Source organism: Sparus aurata, chromosome 1, assembly GCF_900880675.1.
Source record: "Sparus aurata chromosome 1, fSpaAur1.1, whole genome shotgun sequence".
In the NCBI taxonomy this organism is placed as follows: Eukaryota; Metazoa; Chordata; class Actinopteri; order Spariformes; family Sparidae; genus Sparus; species Sparus aurata.
Window position 1 is genome coordinate 4,744,511 of NC_044187.1, and position 19,839 is coordinate 4,764,349.

At 41.0% G+C, this 19,839-nt stretch overlaps 1 protein-coding gene across 1 annotated transcript in view; it reads right to left on the reverse strand.

Annotated features, from left to right (window-relative positions):
* Window positions 1–2,076: 2,076 nt before the first annotated feature.
* Window positions 2,077–19,839, reverse strand: part of LOC115585588 (B-cell receptor CD22-like) — a 31,659-nt gene continuing 13,896 nt past the window's right edge. Inside the window, exons 6-12 of the mRNA XM_030424107.1 lie at window positions 15,226–15,495; window positions 6,140–6,400; window positions 5,895–5,976; window positions 5,389–5,449; window positions 2,809–2,951; window positions 2,502–2,592; window positions 2,077–2,135 (exon numbers count right to left, since the gene is read on the reverse strand). Of these exons, the coding sequence (XP_030279967.1) occupies window positions 2,526–2,592; window positions 2,809–2,951; window positions 5,389–5,449; window positions 5,895–5,976; window positions 6,140–6,400; window positions 15,226–15,495 (884 nt within the window). The 3' untranslated portion in view covers window positions 2,077–2,135; window positions 2,502–2,525. The remainder of the gene's footprint in view (window positions 2,136–2,501; window positions 2,593–2,808; window positions 2,952–5,388; window positions 5,450–5,894; window positions 5,977–6,139; window positions 6,401–15,225; window positions 15,496–19,839) is intronic.

The window sequence follows — 19,839 nt, forward strand, 5'->3', positions numbered from 1 at the left end:
CCCAGCAACTGAATGTGTCATCACTGCCACCCTGCCCCAACCTCTGGCCCCACCCATATGTGCTCCACCCACATTTAGTAGTCTGGCACCTGCTACACCTCCTTCCCCCATCACAGACATTCCTGCTCCCTGCCCACGTGCCAACATGCCACCATCCACCCACAGCCCGCTTCCCCACGGGGTCAACAAAAGGGGGAGGCCAGTCCTCCATGAGTTTGGAATGATGGTATGCAATAACTTTAAGGAGGGTTGCACTGCATCTATTGCACATCTGGTCTTTCTGCGGTGGAGCCCATGCCAGGTCCACTTGCCCTCACAACCCCACCCATTTTGCCACCTTTTGGTTTCCACCCAGGCATGGAGGTCCTCCACGACTCTTCATACATCTCAGAAGTTCCCCTTTCCACCAAATTAACTGTAGTACCCAGCACATCCCTCAAATTCCTCTAATCACCCTTCCAAGGAAGCTACCTTCCAAGACTCCCTCCCAACTGGGAAGCTTTATCGTAACTCCTCCGCTGCACAAAGCATCAACTCCTCTCACTGCTCAGACACCTCAACCTCGCTGTTTGCAATAGGGCCCAATGTCGAACCTTTATCTCACACTTACCGTACCCCCTTTTGCTTCATCCATGTACCTCAACCCCCCTTTCCGTCGTCCAATGTACTCAACCCTCCATTCCACTCTCTAACGTACTCGTCTCTTCTATCTGTTCATCCAGTGTACTCTTTTCCACTTTTCCTTCATCCCCCTACCTTGACCCCCTTCCCTTTCCTCATCAAATCCCCTATTAATCCAATTAAAACTACCTTTATGCTAAAGGATGGCATGGTCATTGTTAGTGAAAATTGAGTTGGATAATTTAAATGTATGTTTCTTCATTGACCATTTCATGTCTGGGGTGGCTGTAGGTCAGTGGGTAGAGCAGGTCGGCTAGTGACCAGAAGGGCGATGGTTCAGATACCGGCTCCAGGCTGAGCTGCATGTCGAAATGTCCTTGAGCAAGATACTAAACCCCAAATTTTTCCTGATGTGCATTTGGCACCTTGCGTGGCGACTTCTGCCATCAGTATAGGGCCCTGGAATGAGCTGGGGAGGGAGGACCCTGCCCTCGCCCGGAGACAGCTGGGATCTGCTCCAGCAACAAACCTTGCGACCGCATAAAAGGGTTGAAGCGGTTATGGACAATGACATGACATTTCCTGTGTATTTACCTGTTGTTTTTAATTTAACCTTTCAAAAGAAAGTGAAAAATGCAAAAATATCTACCTGTTAAATGACAGAAGGATGATGATGTTGTATGATGTGTGATTGTGTCTCTATGTTTTCCCATATGTGTGTATCAGAAGTCTTCTACTGCAAACAAGGGTACTAATAAAGTAACTTGAACTTGAAGAAAATCCCAATGAAACATGGACTTGCAGGAAATATGTACTTTTGTATATTATTATATCACAGAAAACTGGGAACTTTTGTACCATCTATTAATACTTTTGTAAAAATGTGGTCTTCAATGAAGCTGCCAGAGTGGAGGCATTGTGTCAGGGTATTGTTACTGAGATTTCCACTTTTCAGGGTGTAACATTAGCATCGCACCATTTACGGATTGATAAACCCTATTTAATCTAAAATGATCTTTTAAAAGTGAATTCATGTCCCAATGTGGTTGAGTGCTTTTAACATCAGATACAACAACACAATTATGTGATAAAGCTTCCGTTTAATCAGACCTGAATACATATTCAAAGTAAAAAAGCTGTAAATGTGAGAGAAATAACAAAAAGTAAAGTTTTGGTCATTTGGCCAACATACGGTGAGAGAGAAGAGTTTTTCTTTTAAGTCTTACTTGATATTTTCCATGCAGGATGATGAAATGTGACGAGTGTAGACAGAGTTTTCAAAGTAGATAGACACAAACAGCAATATAGACTGTTAATTACAGTGAGCTGTGAATTCAGTGAAGTAAAAATACAAATTCAGGGGGTGCCGTTCAGTTCAGTTTGTAAAGCAAGCATCCCATGTACAGAGCCTTTGTCCTTGCTGCAGCGGCCCCGGGTTCGATTCCCGGCCTGCGGCCTGCTGCATGTCACTCCCCCTCGCTCTCATCCTGTTTCCTGTCACATCTTCAGCTGAGCTATCAATAAAGCCATGAAGGAAAAAAAAATCAAATTAAACAAATTCAGAAAATGAGCATGTGAATACAAACAAAGGATATTTGACTTGTGATATAAACAGTTACAACAAAGCTAAACAAATACAGTTAAACACAACAGTCTTGTAATAAATTCTGCCTTCATGAAGGTGATAATGTTCCATTCATGTTTAAACAGTTGTAGGTAGGTGTTGTGGTCATTTTTGGAACTGCATGTGTTACACACAGAGGCGTCTCTAATGTTCAGTCTGCTCTCATTAATATGAATGAGGTTTTAATTAAATATTGTTGCCCAAACGCTGTGTTCTAGTCAAATCATCAGGGAAGAAAATATCCATCAATACAAACCACAGAACCATGATGTCCTCACACTCAGTGACTTTTGATAACTCTGCTGTACAGTGCAGATGGATCCTCCACAGCTGCCTGATGGTTTGTTCTGTAGAGGAATTAAACAGAAATTAAAATAGTTTGTTAAACAAATGGTGTAATAAGTAACAATAAACCTCAAAAAATCATGAAATTACAGTTTAGAATAAAAAAAAACATACAAAAAAACAGCAACAAATGTTTGTTGACAAACCTTCAAACTTCATGTGTTTTTCATTTAAACTCAAACAGCAGCAAAGATTATCTTGTTTGAGGAGCTGCTCACCCTGAGGCCCTGATGAAGTTTGTAGTCGCATATACAACATTCTCCTCCTCTTTCCTGTGAGGCCGAGCTGGGCTGACGTCTGAGTGAAGAGTGTCTGCCTGGGTCCGTATGAATCGTACGCTGCCGTAGTGAAGTTCTTCTGTCTGCTGGTCACAGGGACAAGAGTACTTTTACATATTCCATGTATTCAAACTCTTGACAAAGAAACCCTAACAATATAATTAAACTACATACTCAGCTTGTGTGCCAAAAATACATCTATAAAAACTCTACAGCAATCTCTCTTTCAAGGGATTGCTGGTGATAGCTTAAGTAGATGTATGCTTCCTTCTTTACGCTGATACAAAAATAGTTCCTATATGAAAGTTTTCACAACAAGGTGGAGGCAATGTGCCATTTAGTTCCATTATATTGGAGAGAAGGCCAACATGTACAAACATGTAGTTTTGTTTTTGGGCGAACTGGCCCTTTAAGGTAGTAAATAAAATATTAACTGTGCTGTAGCATCAAATCAACATTCAATTAAGTAAAAAGTGGAGAGTTTTCAGCCTAATTTGCTAAGACATAGCCATGTGTGATCCTGAAGCTTGTTTTTGTTATTACACGACCTACTGCTCACCAGCAGAGGTCACAACATTCATTCAAAACACATTAATATTTGTGTCTAAACAAACTGAATATACAAACTGACCTTGAAGGACAACACATTTACATCATGTTTTACTTTGTTTACAGATGGTGGACCCTGCCACCTTTCTAGCTTCAAACAGTGTTCTGGGTCCTTATTGTCCTCTGAGAACAGCTTGTTTATTTTGTTGGGATCCACAGATGTAGTCATTCATTGTGAATTTTAAAATGGACTTTGAACTGATCTCAGTTTCCCAGAATTCCCCAGTCTACACACCTGGGAGCAAATTCAGCCTTGAGCTATTTTTGGTCAGGATGACAGACCCCCCTCTGACCAGATGGACAAAACCCAACCTTCTTTTGTTCTCTCTATTCTCCACCTCTCTTCCCACAGTGCTGCCTGTCCTCAAAGTCTCGTCTTCTGGACCTAACAGCTGTTGAGAGTTGCCAGCTACATTTGCAGCAGGCCCAAAGAACTTCTCCTCACAGCAGCGATGTGAGGTCCTGCAAGTATTCCAGTGTAGTTAATGCCAGCAGCTGCAATGCAAAGCTTACCAGCTAACTACACAATCCAAAGAAAACCAAGCCAGTTAGCACAGAACTGCTATCCTTGCAAAGGAAGAGAGCAACCAGTTTCGTCCACCTGCTGTCTTTCAGCAGACCTTGCACAAGAAGAACAGCATTTTTCAACATTGGAATCCCAACCTTCTCCTACTTGGCTCATCAGCCAAGGAACCACCAGCACCTTTTCTTCGAAGACTGGTCACGTTGAACTGGGCATAGACAGCACACAGCATAGCATAGCACAGCTTAGCACAGGACTTTTAGCTCTGGTTGATGGAACGCACATGTGTTAAATCATTGTTCACTGTTTGGATGTTATTGTGATCTCAGGTCAGGTTACTGGTAGTTTGCTTTGCTACACGGCTAATTTGACGTTAGTAGAATTATTCTTCACACAGACTCAGAGTCTTTGCATGCAACCAACCATATTCTATAATCATTATGTCACACACACACACAGTCCTTGTGTCTGAAGCACATCACTCCCACATGTGATATCAGTGAGCACATGATGCAAGAACCACCACTGTTTCTTCTTTGTTCTGCCAGACACACACACACACACACACACACACACACACACACAAACCTGTTTATAGTACAGAGTTAGATTAAGTGTTTTCATATTTGTGTTAAATAAAAGCCTTTTGAACCTACATGCTGTCTATTCAACTTGTACAAGACTGAATGTTGCCAACCTCTACTTTGTCATGGACTCCAAAATCCATTCAACCATTACTAGCTGTTATGGTCATTTTGAGACTGATTTTGTGAAATGGCTGTCTTTTCCCTTCTTTGAGGGTGGTGCCCTGAGGTGACCTGATGTGAATTGGATCTTATTTGTCAAAATTAATATTTATCCCTGATAACAATAAATTATTATTGACAGTCAAATTTAACCCAAAACCCAATCAATGTTACACTACTTATGGTGCCCCATGTGAGGCAATGTACTCAGTCGTTCATAAATGTGTTGTATTAATTTCAGCATGATGTTGCATGAAGCATTACAATTGACTTAGAGAAATTATAAATATTTGAGTTTATATTATTACCTCATTCATTTTGTAAATATTAACATCTGATTTTAAATGTCTTCTCCAATAACTACATAGTGCCCCTTTAATTCAACAGTTGAACCCTGTGATAGATGCATTGTTGGACAGTGCTTCATTTATTGTGGGTATTTAAATGAAAGTTCACAAATTTTGTAATTTTGGTATAAATTCTGCCCTTCCACTGCAGCAAATCCTTTACATTATCTTAATTCTGGTCATAAGTTGAGGTGCACACAGAAAAGAATGAGAGGGTGATAGAAGGAAAAGGAAATGATTCATGGGAGGAAGAAAGTAGGTAAAGAAGCCCAAGGTAAGATCTTTCTGTTTATACCTGTGCTCTGTTGTCTGGTCTCTCCTCAGCCTCAGACTGGTGTTGTGAAGACCTCACTCTTCTGAGGAGACGAAAAAGTGTCCGAACAGAGAAACAAACAAATGGTGTAACTCATCGTAGACTTTAGAAGATAGGTTCATATTTTTTATAGTATACATTCGTACAATGCTCAAATGCACACTGAAAGAATGAATGGTTGGTGTACTCAAGGGATGTAGTGACTGATAGGCTTTGGTGTCAAAGATGAATTCATAAGAGTGACAAAGTGGTGGATGAGGTGCAGCAGAGGGCCACAGATCAGATTCAAACCCAGGACCACTGCAGTCTCTGTACATGAGGCGCTGGCTCTACCAACTGAGCTACTGCGGTACCTCAAAACATGTTCTTCTTAAAACAAGCTTGATATCAGAGGGACTAGACGGCCAATAACTCTGTCATCTTACATATGTAAGTCTTTCCTTTAAGATGCAAAGTAAATTCAATCACAGAGAAACTGAACTGCTCACCTGATGCAGAACAAGACAGCGAGTAGTATGAAGACCAGAATAACAGCAGTGGTTGAGAGAGCAACTGGTAACTTCCATGTAGCTGGAAAACAGTGACAGAGAACAAACACTGGAAGTTACAAGAATTATTGGGTCCAAATGTGACTGTAAGTTGGACAAAAACAATTGAAGTGTGAGAGAGGGGTTGGTTTTGTCAAAGGTTTCACAAACAAAAAACTGATCATGTTGGGGAATTGATAACTTACCTGCCACAACAATCAGCTGTAAGCTGGAGTTATGACGTCCTCTTCTGTTCTGGGCTTCACAGTAATAATTCCCACTGTGTTCAGCTCTGAAGTCAGTGATGGTGAAGATCTGTCCTGATGCTTTTGGTGAGTCTTCATTCTCCTTGTACCAGGTGTAATTAGCTGCTGGGTTAGCATCACTGCTACAGGTCAGAGTCACTGAACTGCCCTCCACTGTCTCAGCAGAGGGACTCACTGACACAGAGGGAAGCTTTGGAGCATCTGGAGACGTATTAAGAGAAAAGGTTAGGTCTGTGTTACAATAATAGAATGTGTAGTATTTAAACCATTAAGTGTGTACAGTTGTGTGTAGCACTGTTTGAATCTGAGTCCCAAAACAGCATCAAACTGCTCAAGTCTCCTGGAGCTGCTCAGTGAATTACAGCAGACTGAGGAGCACAAGAACGTAGACATGACAGTAAAATCTTCTCCTGCAAAGACTGTACAGATTTAATCTGTTATTTTAAATGAATTGTTTCACTTACATATCACATTAATATAGATGTATTCAGACGTCCTCCTCCCCAGTTCGTTCTCAGCTGCACAGTAATACTCTCCAGAGTCAGAGGACTGGATGGAGCTGAAGACAAGCTGTGGTTCTTTACTGAAAAGTTGAAGGTCTGGATCTCCATTCTCCTTGTACCAGGTGTATTTAGCTGCTGGGTTAGCATCACTGCTACAGGTCAGAGTCACTGAACTGCCATCCAATATCTCAGCAGAGGGACTCACTGACACAGAGGGAAGCTTTGGAGCATCTGGAGGAGAACATGTACAGAGAGACAACTAATCAATATTAGTCAACATTTTATTTTAGTCCCATTGTCAGTCTAAGTGACTTCCTCATGGTACTCACACTGGACGTCTACAAATAGAGATGAAGAGTTGATCTCTCCATACTGATTCTCAGTCTTGCAGTAGTAGTTTCCTCTGTCCTCAGAGCTGATGGAGGAGAAATTATAAATTCCGTCTGGTCCTTGAATCAGTGTTTGTTTCTCCTTGTACCAGGTGTAATTAGCTGCTGGGTTAGCATCACTGCTACAGTTGAGAGTCACTGAACTGCCCTCCACTATCTCAGCAGAGGGACTCACTGACACAGAGGGAAGCTTTGGAGCATCTGGAGGAGAGATGTAAAAACATTTTTCTACATTAAATGTGTTATTACAGTAGTTAATATGCTATGTGATTCATAGACTGTGAACGGCTGTGTGTAGCACTGTTCCAATCTGGTCAGGAAACTGCATGAAAGATCTCAAGTCTCTTGGAGCTGCTCAAGGAATTACAGCTGAGAATGTGTGGCACAAAAACATTCGACTGATCAGATTTAAGAGATATGTTATCTCAAGAATAAAACTCACATGTCACATTAATAGAGATGTATTCAGATGTCCTCCTCCCCAGCTGGTTCTCAGCTGTACAGTAATACTCTCCAGAGTCAGAGGACTGGATGGAGCTGAAGACAAGCTGTGGTTCTTTACTGAGAGGTTGAAGGTTTGGATCTCCATTCTTCTTGTACCAGGTGTATTTAGCTGCTGGGCTAGCATCACTGCTACAGGTCAGATTCACTGAACTGCCCTCCACTATCTCAGCAGAGGGACTCACTGACACAGAGGGAAGTCTTGGAGCATCTGGAGGAGATGTGAACATGTATTAATGGAAAATTTTGATATGTTATCAGACAATTGACTGTTGTGATTGAAATGTATCTGTCTCTGTTTCTATTTTAATTGTCTCTATTTGTCACAGTGGCTGTCTAGAGAGCTGATCATGGAGCTGTCCCTGGTCAGACTCCTCCTGGTGGAAACTGACAGCCAAAAAAAACAATTTGTGCTTTTAGTTCTTTACACGTGTCCATCTGCAATCTTTAGCCAGTGTGTATATGTGTTTTTTCCTGTTACAGTGGATCAAACTCACAGACTGGAGGAGAGCCGTAGTTCTCATGTCCTTTCAAAGCACAAGAGATGATGTCTCCAGGATAAATCCGGCCTTTAAAAGAAGATGTCTCCACCCCTGTGACTTTCTGTCCGTTCTTGAACCAGACGTAGGAAAGACGACCAGCTGGACTGCAGCTGCTGTGACACTTCAGCTCTGCCTCAGTATCAGACTGGTGGACTGTTATTCTGGTCACCTGCACCTGCAGAGCTGGATATGAGAACAAGAAACAATATTATTATCACTGCTTCTAACAGAAATCACTGATAGATGTACACACATGACAACACAACAGTTACTATTCCTAGAACTAGCAGTGAACATTAGTGCCATCACAACAGTAATCATTACACAAACTCATGATGATCCATCATTTTCAACATGTTCACTGTTTCTAAATGTTCTATGTTGATGTTTTACATCAGTGTGTGTTCATCAGTACCTGTGACAGTCAGAGTTGTACCAGGTAAATTACTGTTCCACTCAAAGCTGCTTGTTATGTATTTTAAGTGATACTGAGCTGAATCACTCTCTGTCAGGTCAGTGATTCTCAGAGTGGAGCGTCCTCTCTCTGATTCAAGGACCTGAACACGACCTGCAAACTGGGAGTCTTCACTAAGGTCATCAGGCTTTGAACGACTCTGCCACTGATGGGAACGTTCAGGACTGAACCAGAATTTAGATCTGATAGTTTCATAACTGCTGTAAGTGCAAGAAATGTCCACTGATGAGCCTTTGGAGGCACAGATGCTTCTGTCAGTGTAAATCACTCTGTTGCAGGTTTTATGTTCGACACCTGAAAGATAAAACAAAGTTTGGATCATTTTTAAACCAGAGTTGATGAAGAGTCACGATGAAGGTCTCCATATTGAAATACATGTAGTTATCAGACTCCATCAGATGGTGTTATGTTAGTGTAGTAAACTCACACACTGGAGGAGAGGGGAAATCCTCATGTCCTCTAACAGCACAGGAATAACTGTCTGCAGAAGCACCATAGAATGAATAAGTAGAAGATGTTTCTGACTGAATTTTCTGTCCATTTTTGTACCAGATGTAGGAAGAACGATCAGGTAGACGACAACTGCTGTGACAGTTCAGGTTTTTCCAGGAAGACAATGAGGATGCGCTCACCTTCACCTGGAGATCTGGATGTGAAGAAGGAACAAGAATGTTATTTTAGACAAACTGTCAACAAACACACACAACATATCTATATTATTGTTGTCCAGTTGTTGAACATTTGGAAATAATTAAAACATAAATGAAATAAATGAAAATGAAATTTTACTTTTGATCTTCAAAGTAACTCCAGGTGAACCAGTATAACTCCCACCTGGTTGGTTTGTTAGGAACCTGAACTTGTACTCAGCTGAGTCGCTCTGTCTCAGGTCTGTGATTCTCAGAGTGCAGCTCTTCTCAGAACAACTGTACTCAACACGATCTTGATAATCTGAGTCTGTTTTCAGATCCACAGGTTGATATCTTCTCTCTTTGGTAAACCAGAATGTTTTCTCAACTTCAGTATTACGGCGATTTATTCTGGATGGGTATCTGTAGGTGCATCTTATTTCCACTGTTGATGCTTTTAAGGCACAGATCTCAGTAGAGCTGTAAGTCACTCCCCAGCCATTCTGACCCTGTATCACTGTAACACAGAGAACATCAGAAAACACAATCAGACTCAAAACATCATCAGGAGACAGATTTTCACTGCAGTGAAGGAGCTTCAGTCTGTGAAGGTACACTTCCCAACACACTGTGGCTCTCTTCATGCAAACTTGTGTTTGGTGGGCGAGTAAAGGCAGCCTTCAGACAGTTTTGTAAAGGAATTTTCACATGTTCAGTCTCACAGGTTCATAGTAGTAAATGTGTCTGTATACATCTCCCACTCTACTTACAGAGGAGGTAGAGTCACCCTGAGGTCATGATCGGGGTCACAGACTTCTGTGTGGTCAGAGGTTTCTGTACCTTCACTAAACTTCACTATATCTCATACGAGAAACACACAAACTTCACGATCGACCAAAAACCATATTATTCCTTCAATTAGAATGTGACTTAAACAAGCAGTATTCGGTGAACGAGTTAAATAGTCAGAGTCCAGGAAGTGTCCTTCAGCACTGGTGAAACAATACACTGTCTCACTACATGTACTGTTGAGCTTTGTTCACCTCGATGGAGCTTCATTAAATACTTCAACTCTTCTTTCTCACCTGTGTTAATCAGATTACTGAAAATTCATCAAGAGGCTTTTAGTAAGTCTCTGTTATCTTAACTAGAACGGTGCGTAAGACTTGTTCTGTATCACACGTTTCTCTACAGGTCTGTTTTAAAAATGGGTTGATACTGTAAATCAAGTTTTAGTGGTAGTTGTAGGTGTTGACAGAGGTGTGGAGAAATGTACAAATCATTAAGGTTTACATGAGAATATTTAAAGCAAAAGGAACAGTGAAAGATGTGCACATGATCTCTGAGAGCACTGAGGACGGACATCACACAGAGGCTGCAGTGAAGGAACAACAATGTGTTGACACTGTGTACTTTAACACAGCACTTAGAGAGAAGTACTTCTAAGAAAAGTGTGACGCATGAAACAAGTGTCCGCTGGTTATCTTCCTGTGTTCAAGCTGCTGCAGAGTGTGAATGAGAACTGCAGAGAAATGCAGAACTCTGAGGTGTGAGCAACTTTTCTCACTGATAGAAAACACTGACAAATTTATCTTGAAGCAAGAAATACTCAGAAATACTGATAAAATATCTGTCCAGCAGCTAAATTCAGTGGTAACTGTGGTTCATGACAAAGTCGACAGAGAAATTACTTTAGTGAAATGTACAAATCATTAAGGTTTACATGAGAATATTTAAAGCAAAGGAGCAGTGAAAGATGTGCACATGATCTCTGAGAGCACTGAGGACGGACATCACACAGAGGCTGCAGTGAAGGAGCAACAATGTATTGACACTGTGTACTTTAACACAACACTTAGAGAGAAGTACTTCTAAGAAAAGTGTGACGTATGAAACAAGTGTCTGCTGGTTGCTTATCTTCCTGTGGTCAGGCTGCTGCAGAGTGTGAATGACAACAGCAGAGGAATGCAGAACTCTGAGGTGTGAGCAACTTTTCTCACAGATAGAAAACACTGACAAATTTATCCTGAAGCAAGAAATACTCACAAATACTGATAAAATATCTGTCCAGCAGCTAAATACTCTACATTGGTCTCCAGCGAGATGCTAACTCTGTCTGTTGTTTGGTGCTGGGCAGGTAGTGTACAGCTGGTTTTTAGAGATGTTTCACTGAAAACAGGAAACGAGGCTGATGAGAGCACTAAGAGAGAACTCAAACAATAAAGTTATAAAAATAAAACAAAATCAAACTCTGTGAAGCTGACAGGAACTGGAGTCAGCTGATAATTCTCTGTGGCTTCATGACTACAAGCAGCACCTCCACGTTATTCTCTCATTTTAGTCACATTCTTGATACAAATTTGTGTAACGTACACTTGTTCTTCATCTTGTTACTCTAATGTTATTTAATACTGCTTGATGTGAAAGACTTGATAGAGATTTGTGTTATTTCTGAACTTTGGTTCCTGTGTTAATTATACTCTCAGAGCACATCGACCAGCCTCTAACACCTACGAACGCAGGCTCAAGTTGAGTTTGGAGGAAGTTTGAACGATGGAGGAAGTTCCTCAGAGCGATTCATTTCATTTAACAGATTCTCTCTTTAGATTTTTCCATTGTTAATGTACAGTATGTACTGTCACTGTACATCCACAGAAACACAGCTTTACTATCTCTAACTGTGAACTGTTGCACATCAAATCTTTACTATGAAACCACCATGCTAACAACTTACAGTATGAATGTAGACGTACAGTACCTTGTACAAAGAGAAAGACGACAACAAATCCACTCGCTGCTGCTGTTAAACTCATAGCTTCTCCTCACGTCTGTTAAATCAGCAGGTCGATCACATACATGAGAAGTTCTGAATGTCAGCTCATCTCACCAAACACTTCTACATAAAGAGGGAAGACGCGGTCACGAGACAGTTTGTCTCTCTCTGGTTGGTCCATTTGTCTTTAACACACATCGAGGTGTTAACTGGCTGGCTTCCTTCCTCTTTATATTATTAACATGTATGTAGAGACGAACGCCTCTGAAATGATTCTTACTGTTGCTTTAAAACACGATGCATTCAAAAACGTGTACGTTTCAACAAATTGAACACTAAATGTGATATTGTTCCAAAGTTGAGGCAGCAGAACAGCAAAGGTTCAGTCAGCCTTGATTTTAATCTGAGCTTTGATTCAATTAAAAAGCCTAAAGCAGACATTCATCAGAGTGTGTGTGAGCTAATGTTTAGACAATAAACTAGAAGTTACATGGAGCAACAATAGTGAGAAGGCAGTCAGCGTGGCAGGCAGGTAAAGAACATGAGGCCAGCTTTAATATCAAACCATGACATGCTGGAGGCCACGAGACCAGCAGCAGAGTTGTAAGGGGTTCGGCCTGGAATATGAATTAAAGCGTGTTGAGTCGTTTTCAGTGGATCTGTTTCAATGCAAAAATTCTTGAAACGATGCCAAGGAAGACGGTGGGGAAAAACGATTGTTTTGGTATGTGTGGACATGGCCTCAGCAGTCGGAGAGGTGTTTACTGACCCATCAACAAGACCTGCGTCGACAGGGGAGACTCACAACCACAGGGCAGAAGACCCTCCAAGGAGTCAGACAGGGGGACCTACGTGGAGCTAGGAAGCAACGTTAGCAGGCTGGTGGCTCCCTGAGACAGGAGCTGGAGCAGGCAGGAGGTAAGCAGGCTGTTAGTGAAGTCAGTGACTACAAGTTGTGAGTCCAACAGCCTTGGTCTTGAGTAGGGCTGGGTGTCACCAGGTACCTCGCGATACGTTACTATCACAATATTTTGCCCACGATAACGATAATATCACGATACAGCGATTCTGAATTCCGAATCGATATATTACAAGAAATTTCATCCACAATACATCACGATATCTGTGTCACTGAAGAAATTCAGAATTTATTGACTGCACTGAATCCATTTCACAGGAATTACAAAACATTGTCAATCAGTTTCACATGAATGACAGCCAAGTAAACAAAAAGTATATTGCACAGTGTCTCTTCTTAACACACACACTGACTACAACTATCATTGAATATCTATATGTGTGGGTTTCAGAGCTGCTTAAACCATTTTTTAAATTGTATCAGGTTGCATCCCTGTTTGAATAAAGATAAAGCTGTCCTCCGAAGAGGGGTGGTGGTGGGCCAAAAAAAGAAGAAAAAAACCCCCAAACATTTAAAAACATTTTCAAATATCGATATTTGGCACCAGTGTATCGATAACGTACCTCAAGACGAAATATCGTTATATATCGTAGCATCGATTCTTTGGCACACCCCTAGTCTTGAGCAGAGTGTCTTTGGGATTAAGTTGTAGAAAAACAGCCTGTTCACAGAACCTGTGATAGAGTTCAGTCTTTCAAGAATTAAGCAGTACTTCTTCAGCTCCACCATCAGAGATTTTTTCCCCGCCTGGTCCATTGTTGGTCAGTTGGTATTGTTATGAGTCATGAAATGGTGGGAACCCAAACACAAGACACTCAGGAGGCAGGCAAGGTAAGGAACAAAATGTGAGCTTTAATAACAAGCTGAGGTCTGAATACAATATACAAAAAGCAACAAAAACAGGAGGAGCAGGCAGGAGCCAATACAAGAATTAAAGAACTGCAAAAAATACAACAACTAAATAAAATACAAACTAAATAAGTGCTGAGAACACAGTCAGAGAAAACAAAGTGATTCACATTTTATTTGTGTCCACTGTTGATAAATAAAACCTTTATTCTGAAGACTAAACACAAAAAGAGTTTGTTTAAAGCTGAAATCCAAAACTTTCTGCACAGTGTCATGCACACATGAGCACACACACGCGAGCTAAGTAACAGGCTAGTTGCATTGCTAGAATACATGTAAGTTAGCAAAGCAACGACCGTTGAACTAGCCTGTTAGTTAGCTCGCGCGCACCCAGCGCTAGCTGGCGGTTTACATGAAGCGACGACCGTTGAACTAGCCTGTTAGTTAGCTCGCGTGCACCCAGCGAATCGGCTCGAATCAAAACGGCCGGATAATTAGCCCGCTAGCTGCCGGCTGCCAGGCTAGCGAACCAGCGAGCTAGCTGGCTAACTCAATAAACATGACCAAAAGCCCGCGGGCATTATGGACGTTTCACTAATTCATTTGGTGAATGGCTAAAACCAAACAGATTAACTGCATCCGTGTGTGCTTCCATGATAACGACAATATAAAGATACTACTTTAATAAGTAACGTAAGACGGCCAATGTGAAACCTTCAACTTGGCTCGCCGCGACGAGGATGATCTGTCGGGATGACGGGAGAAGTCGACGTGATGACGTGTGACGTGTTGACGTTCAAAGCATAAACGTCCCAAGTGCTGGGTCAACTGATGTTTGTTGGGTTGATGGAATTATTGTGCAAATTATACTTTATATAATATTCCACCCAAATGCTGATTCATAGACACTGCAATGGAATAAGTTAGTTACATTACAAACCTTCTACAATACATCCAATATTTGCACAATATTTAACCAATTCATATAGTAGAATTAACCCAGATTAGCAGTTAATTTGACCCAGCATTTAGGTAGAATATATAACAATTATGTGTGGTTGAAACAACCCAGAATAGCAGTTAATTTGACCCAGCATTTGGGTAGAATATTTAACTCATCTGTTGGGTTAAAATAGACCAACCCATCTTGCTGGGTCAAATTAACTAATGCTGGGCCGGTGCTATAATGACCCAGCGGTTTGGTTATAAAACAGCCCAAATTGGGTTATTTTTAACCCAACTGTTTTTAGTGTGTGGTATTACAGTAGTTCATATGCTATTTTATTCATAGACTGTGAACGGCTGTGTGTAGCACTGTTCCAATCTGGTCAGGAAACTGCATGAAAGATCCAAAGCTGCTCAAAGAAATACAGCTGAGAATGTGTGGCACAAAAACATTCGACTGGACAGATTTAAGAGATATGTTCTCTCAAGAATAAAACTCACATGTCACATCAATAGAGATGTATTCAGACGTCCTCCTCCCCAGCTCCTTCTCAGCTGTACAGTAATACTCTCCAGAGTCAGAGGACTGGATGGAGCTGAAGACAAGCTGTGGATCTTTACTGAGAGGATGAAGGTTTGGATCTCCATTCTCCTTGTACCAGGTGTAATTAGCTGCTGGATTAGCATCACTGCTACAGGTCAGAGTCACTGAACTGCCCTCCACTATCTCAGCAGAGGGACTCACTGACACAGAGGGAAGCTTTGGAGCATCTGGAGGAAGTTTGAACATGTATTAATGAAAAATTTGAATATGTTATCAGACAATTGACTGTTGTGATTGAAATGTATGTGTTTTTTCCTGATACAGTGGATCAAACTCACAGACTGGAGGAGAGCCGTAGTTCTCATGTCCTTTCAAAGCACAAGAGATGATGTCTCCAGGATAAACCCGGCCTTTAAAAGAAGATGTCTCCACCCCTGTGACTTTCTGTCTGTTCTTGAACCAGATGTAGGAAAGACGACCAGCTGGACTGCAGCTGCTGTGACACTTCAGCTCTGCCTCAGTATCAGACTGGTGGACTGTTATTCTGGTCACCTGCACCTGCAGAGCTGGATATGAGAACAAGAAACAATATTATTATCACTGGTTCTAACAGAAATCACTGATAGATGTACACACACGACAACACAACAGTTACTATTCCTAGAACTAGCAGTGAACATTAGTGCCAACACAACAGTAATTATTACACAAACTCATGATGATCCATCATTTTCAACATGTTCTCTGTTTCTAAATGTTCCTTGTTGATGTTCTACATCAGTGTGTGTTCATCAGTACCTGTGACAGTCAGAGTTGTAGCAGGTAAACTACTCCTCCATTCAAAGCTTCCTGTTGTGTATTTGAAGTGATACTGAGCTGAATCACTCTCTGTCAGGTCAGTGATTCTCAGAGTGGAGCGTCCTCTCTCTGATTCAAAGACCTGAACACGACCTGCAAACTGGGAGTCTTCACTAAGGTCCTCAGCCTGTGAAGGACTCTGCCACTGATGAGAACGTTCAGGACTGAACCAGAATTTAGACCTGATAGTTTTATAACTGCTGTAAGTGCAAGAAATGTCCACTGATGAGCCTTTGGAGGCACAGATGCTTCTGTCAGTGTAAATCACTCTGTTGCAGGTTTGACCATCAACACCTGAAAGATAAAACATAGTTCTGATCATTTATAAACCTGAGTTGATGAAGAGTCAAAATAAAGGTCTCCATATTAAAATACATGTAGTTATCAGACTCCATCAGATGGTGTTATGTTAGTGTAGTAAACTCACACACTGGAGGAGAGAGGAAATCCTCATGTCCTTTAACAGCACATGAATAACTGTTTTCATAATCATAGTTGACTGAATAAGTAGAAGATGTTTGTGACTGAATTTTCTGTCCATTTTTGTACCAGATGTAGGAAGATCGATCAGGTAGACGACAACTGCTGTGACAGTTCAGCTCTCTCCAGCTAGGATATGAGTATCTGCTCACCTTCACCTGCAGATCTGGATGTGAAGAAGGAACAAGAATGTTATTTTAGACAAACTGTCAACATACACACACAAGACATTTATATTATTGTTGTCTAGATGTTGAACATTTGGAAATAATTAAAATATGAATTAAATTGTTACCTGTGACCCTCAAAGTGACTCCAGGTTTACCAGTATAACTTCCACCTGTTTGGTCTGTAATGAATCTGAACTTGTACTCAGCTGAGTCGCTCTCTCTCAGGTCTGTGATTCTCAGAGTGCAGCTCTTCTCAGAACAACTGTACTCAACACGATCTTGATAATCTGAGTCTGTTCTCAGATCCACACGTTGATTTCCACTCAGTTTAGAAAACCAGAATGTTTCTTTAACTTCAGTATCACGGCCAAATAATCTGGATGGGTATGTGTAGGTGCAGTTTATTTCCACTGTTGATCCTTTTAAGGCACAGATCTCAGTAGAGCTGTAAGTCACTCCCCAGCCATTCTGACCCTGTATCACTGTAACACAGAGAACATCAGAAAACACAATCGGATTCTAAACATCATCAGGAGACAGATTTTCACTGCAGTGAAGGAGCTTCAGTCTGTGAAGCTACACGTTTCAACACACTGTGGCTCTCTTCATACAAATTTGTGTTTGGTGGGTGAGTAAAGGCAGCCTTCAGACGGTTTTGTAAAGGAATTTTCATGTTCAGTCTCACAGGTTCACAGTAGTAAATATGTCTGTATACATCTCCCACTCTACTTACAGAGGAGGTAGAGTCACCCTGAGGTCATGATCGGGGTCACAGACTTCTGTGTGGTCAGATGTTCCTGTACCTTATAAAGAGAGACTTTACATTTTTAATTTAGAATTAAAAAAGTCAAGGCAGTCCTTCTTCTCAGACATTATCACCAAGAACAAAAATAATGCTCGTGCCTTGTTTGCTACTGTCGACAGGTTAACAAACCCTCCTGTGCCAGTAGCAGCTGAACATCTGTCTACCAGGGCCTGTAATGAATTTGCATCATTCTTCACTGCCAAAATTCAGAACATTAGACAAGCGGTCAGTGCCACTCTACCAGGTACTGGAGGTGTGTTGTCGTTTTGTCCACCTAAACCCAACTCTAATACCCTGACACAATTTGATCCAATTAATGACAAAAACCTTCAAGACATTATACAGAATTTGAAGTCTTCCTCCTGCAGCCTGGATATTTTACCAGCAGGGTTCTTCAAAAAAGTTTCAGACTGCATGATTCCAGACCTGCTACAGATTGTTAATACGTCTCTTCTCTCAGGTGTCTTCCCCCAAGCCATTAAGACAGCAGTCATTAAACCACACCTGAAGAAGAGAACTCTAGACACATCAGTAATGAATAACTATAGGCCCATTTCAAACCTCCCAATTTTAAGTAAAATAATTGAAAAAGCTGTCTTTCAAAGGCTGAACAATTACTTAATAATAAATGGCTGTTTTGATGTTTTCCAATCAGGATTTCGACCACATCACAGCACTGAGACGGCCCTCGTTAAGGTCTTCAACGACATTCATTCAAACACAGACAGCGGAAAAATCTCAGTCTTAGTATTACTGGATCTCAGTGCTGCGTTTGACACAGTCGACCATAATATACTACTGGACCGACTGGAAAACTGGGTTGGACTCTCTGGTACAACACTAAAGTGGTTTAAATCTTATCTAAATGAGAGAGATTACTTTGTGTCTATTGGTGACTACACATCTGAACGGATGAAAATGACAAGCGGAGTACCCCAGGGCTCCATTCTGGGGCCTCTACTATTCAACATTTACATGCTCCCTCTAGCTCAAATAATGGAAAACAATGAAATTTGCTACCATAGTTATGCAGATGACACACAAATGTACATAACCATATCACCAGGGGACTATAATCCTATACATACCCTGAGTAGATGCATCGAACAAATCAATGATTGGATGTGTCAGAATTTTCTTCAGTTAAACAAAGATAAGACTGAAATAATTGTTTTTGGACCCAAGGAAGAACGACTTAAAGTCTCTGCTCAGCTTCAGTCTGTAATGTTGAAAACTACAGACCAAGTCAGAAACCTTGGTGTGACTATGGACTCAGACATGAATTTCAGCAGCCATATTAAGACAGTTACAAAGTCAGCCTACTATCACCTTAAGAATATATCCAGGATAAGAGGGCTTATGTCTCGGCAAGATTTGGAGAAACTTGTTCACGCATTTATCTTCAGCAGACTCGACTACTGTAATGGTGTCCTTACAGGACTCCCTAAAAACTCCATCAGACAGTTGCAGCTGATTCAGAACGCTGCTGCTCGAGTCCTAACAAGAACCAAAAAAGTAGATCACATCACTCCAGTTCTTAGATCTTTACACTGGCTTCCTGTCTATCAAAGAATAGATTTCAAAGTCCTGTTATTGGTTTATAAAGCATTGAATGGTTTCGGGCCAAAATACATTTCTGATCTGCTGCCAGGTTATGATCCATCCAGACCTCTGAGATCATCAGGTACCGGTCTGCTTTCAGTCCCCAGAGTCAGAGGTAAACATGGAGAAGCAGCTTTCAGTTACTATGCGCCACATATTTGGAACAAACTCCCTTAAAATTGCAGGTCTGCTCCAACACTCACCTCTTTTAAATCAAGACTTAAAACATTTCTTTTTGCCACTGCTTTTAACTGAAGCAATTCAAGTCTTTGAACTGCATTATTACTCTGACTCTACAGTCTTGTTTCTTTTAAAGCTTCTCTATTTTAGCCTACTTGTTTTGATGTTTGTCTCTTAATGTTGTTGTGTTCTTAAAATGCTATTTTTATTTATTATTATTATTATTATTATTATTATTTTTTAATGCAATTTTTAATGTCTTTTAAATGAAATGTTTATGTCTTTTAATGTAATTTGTGTGTGCCTGTAAAGCACTTTGAGTTGCCTTGTGTCTGAATTGTGCTATACAAATAAACTTGCCTTGCCTTGCCTTGCCTTACCTTCACTAACCTTCACTATATCTCATACGAGAAACACACAAACTTCACGATCTACCAAAAACCATATTCTTCATTCAATTACAACGTGACTTAAAC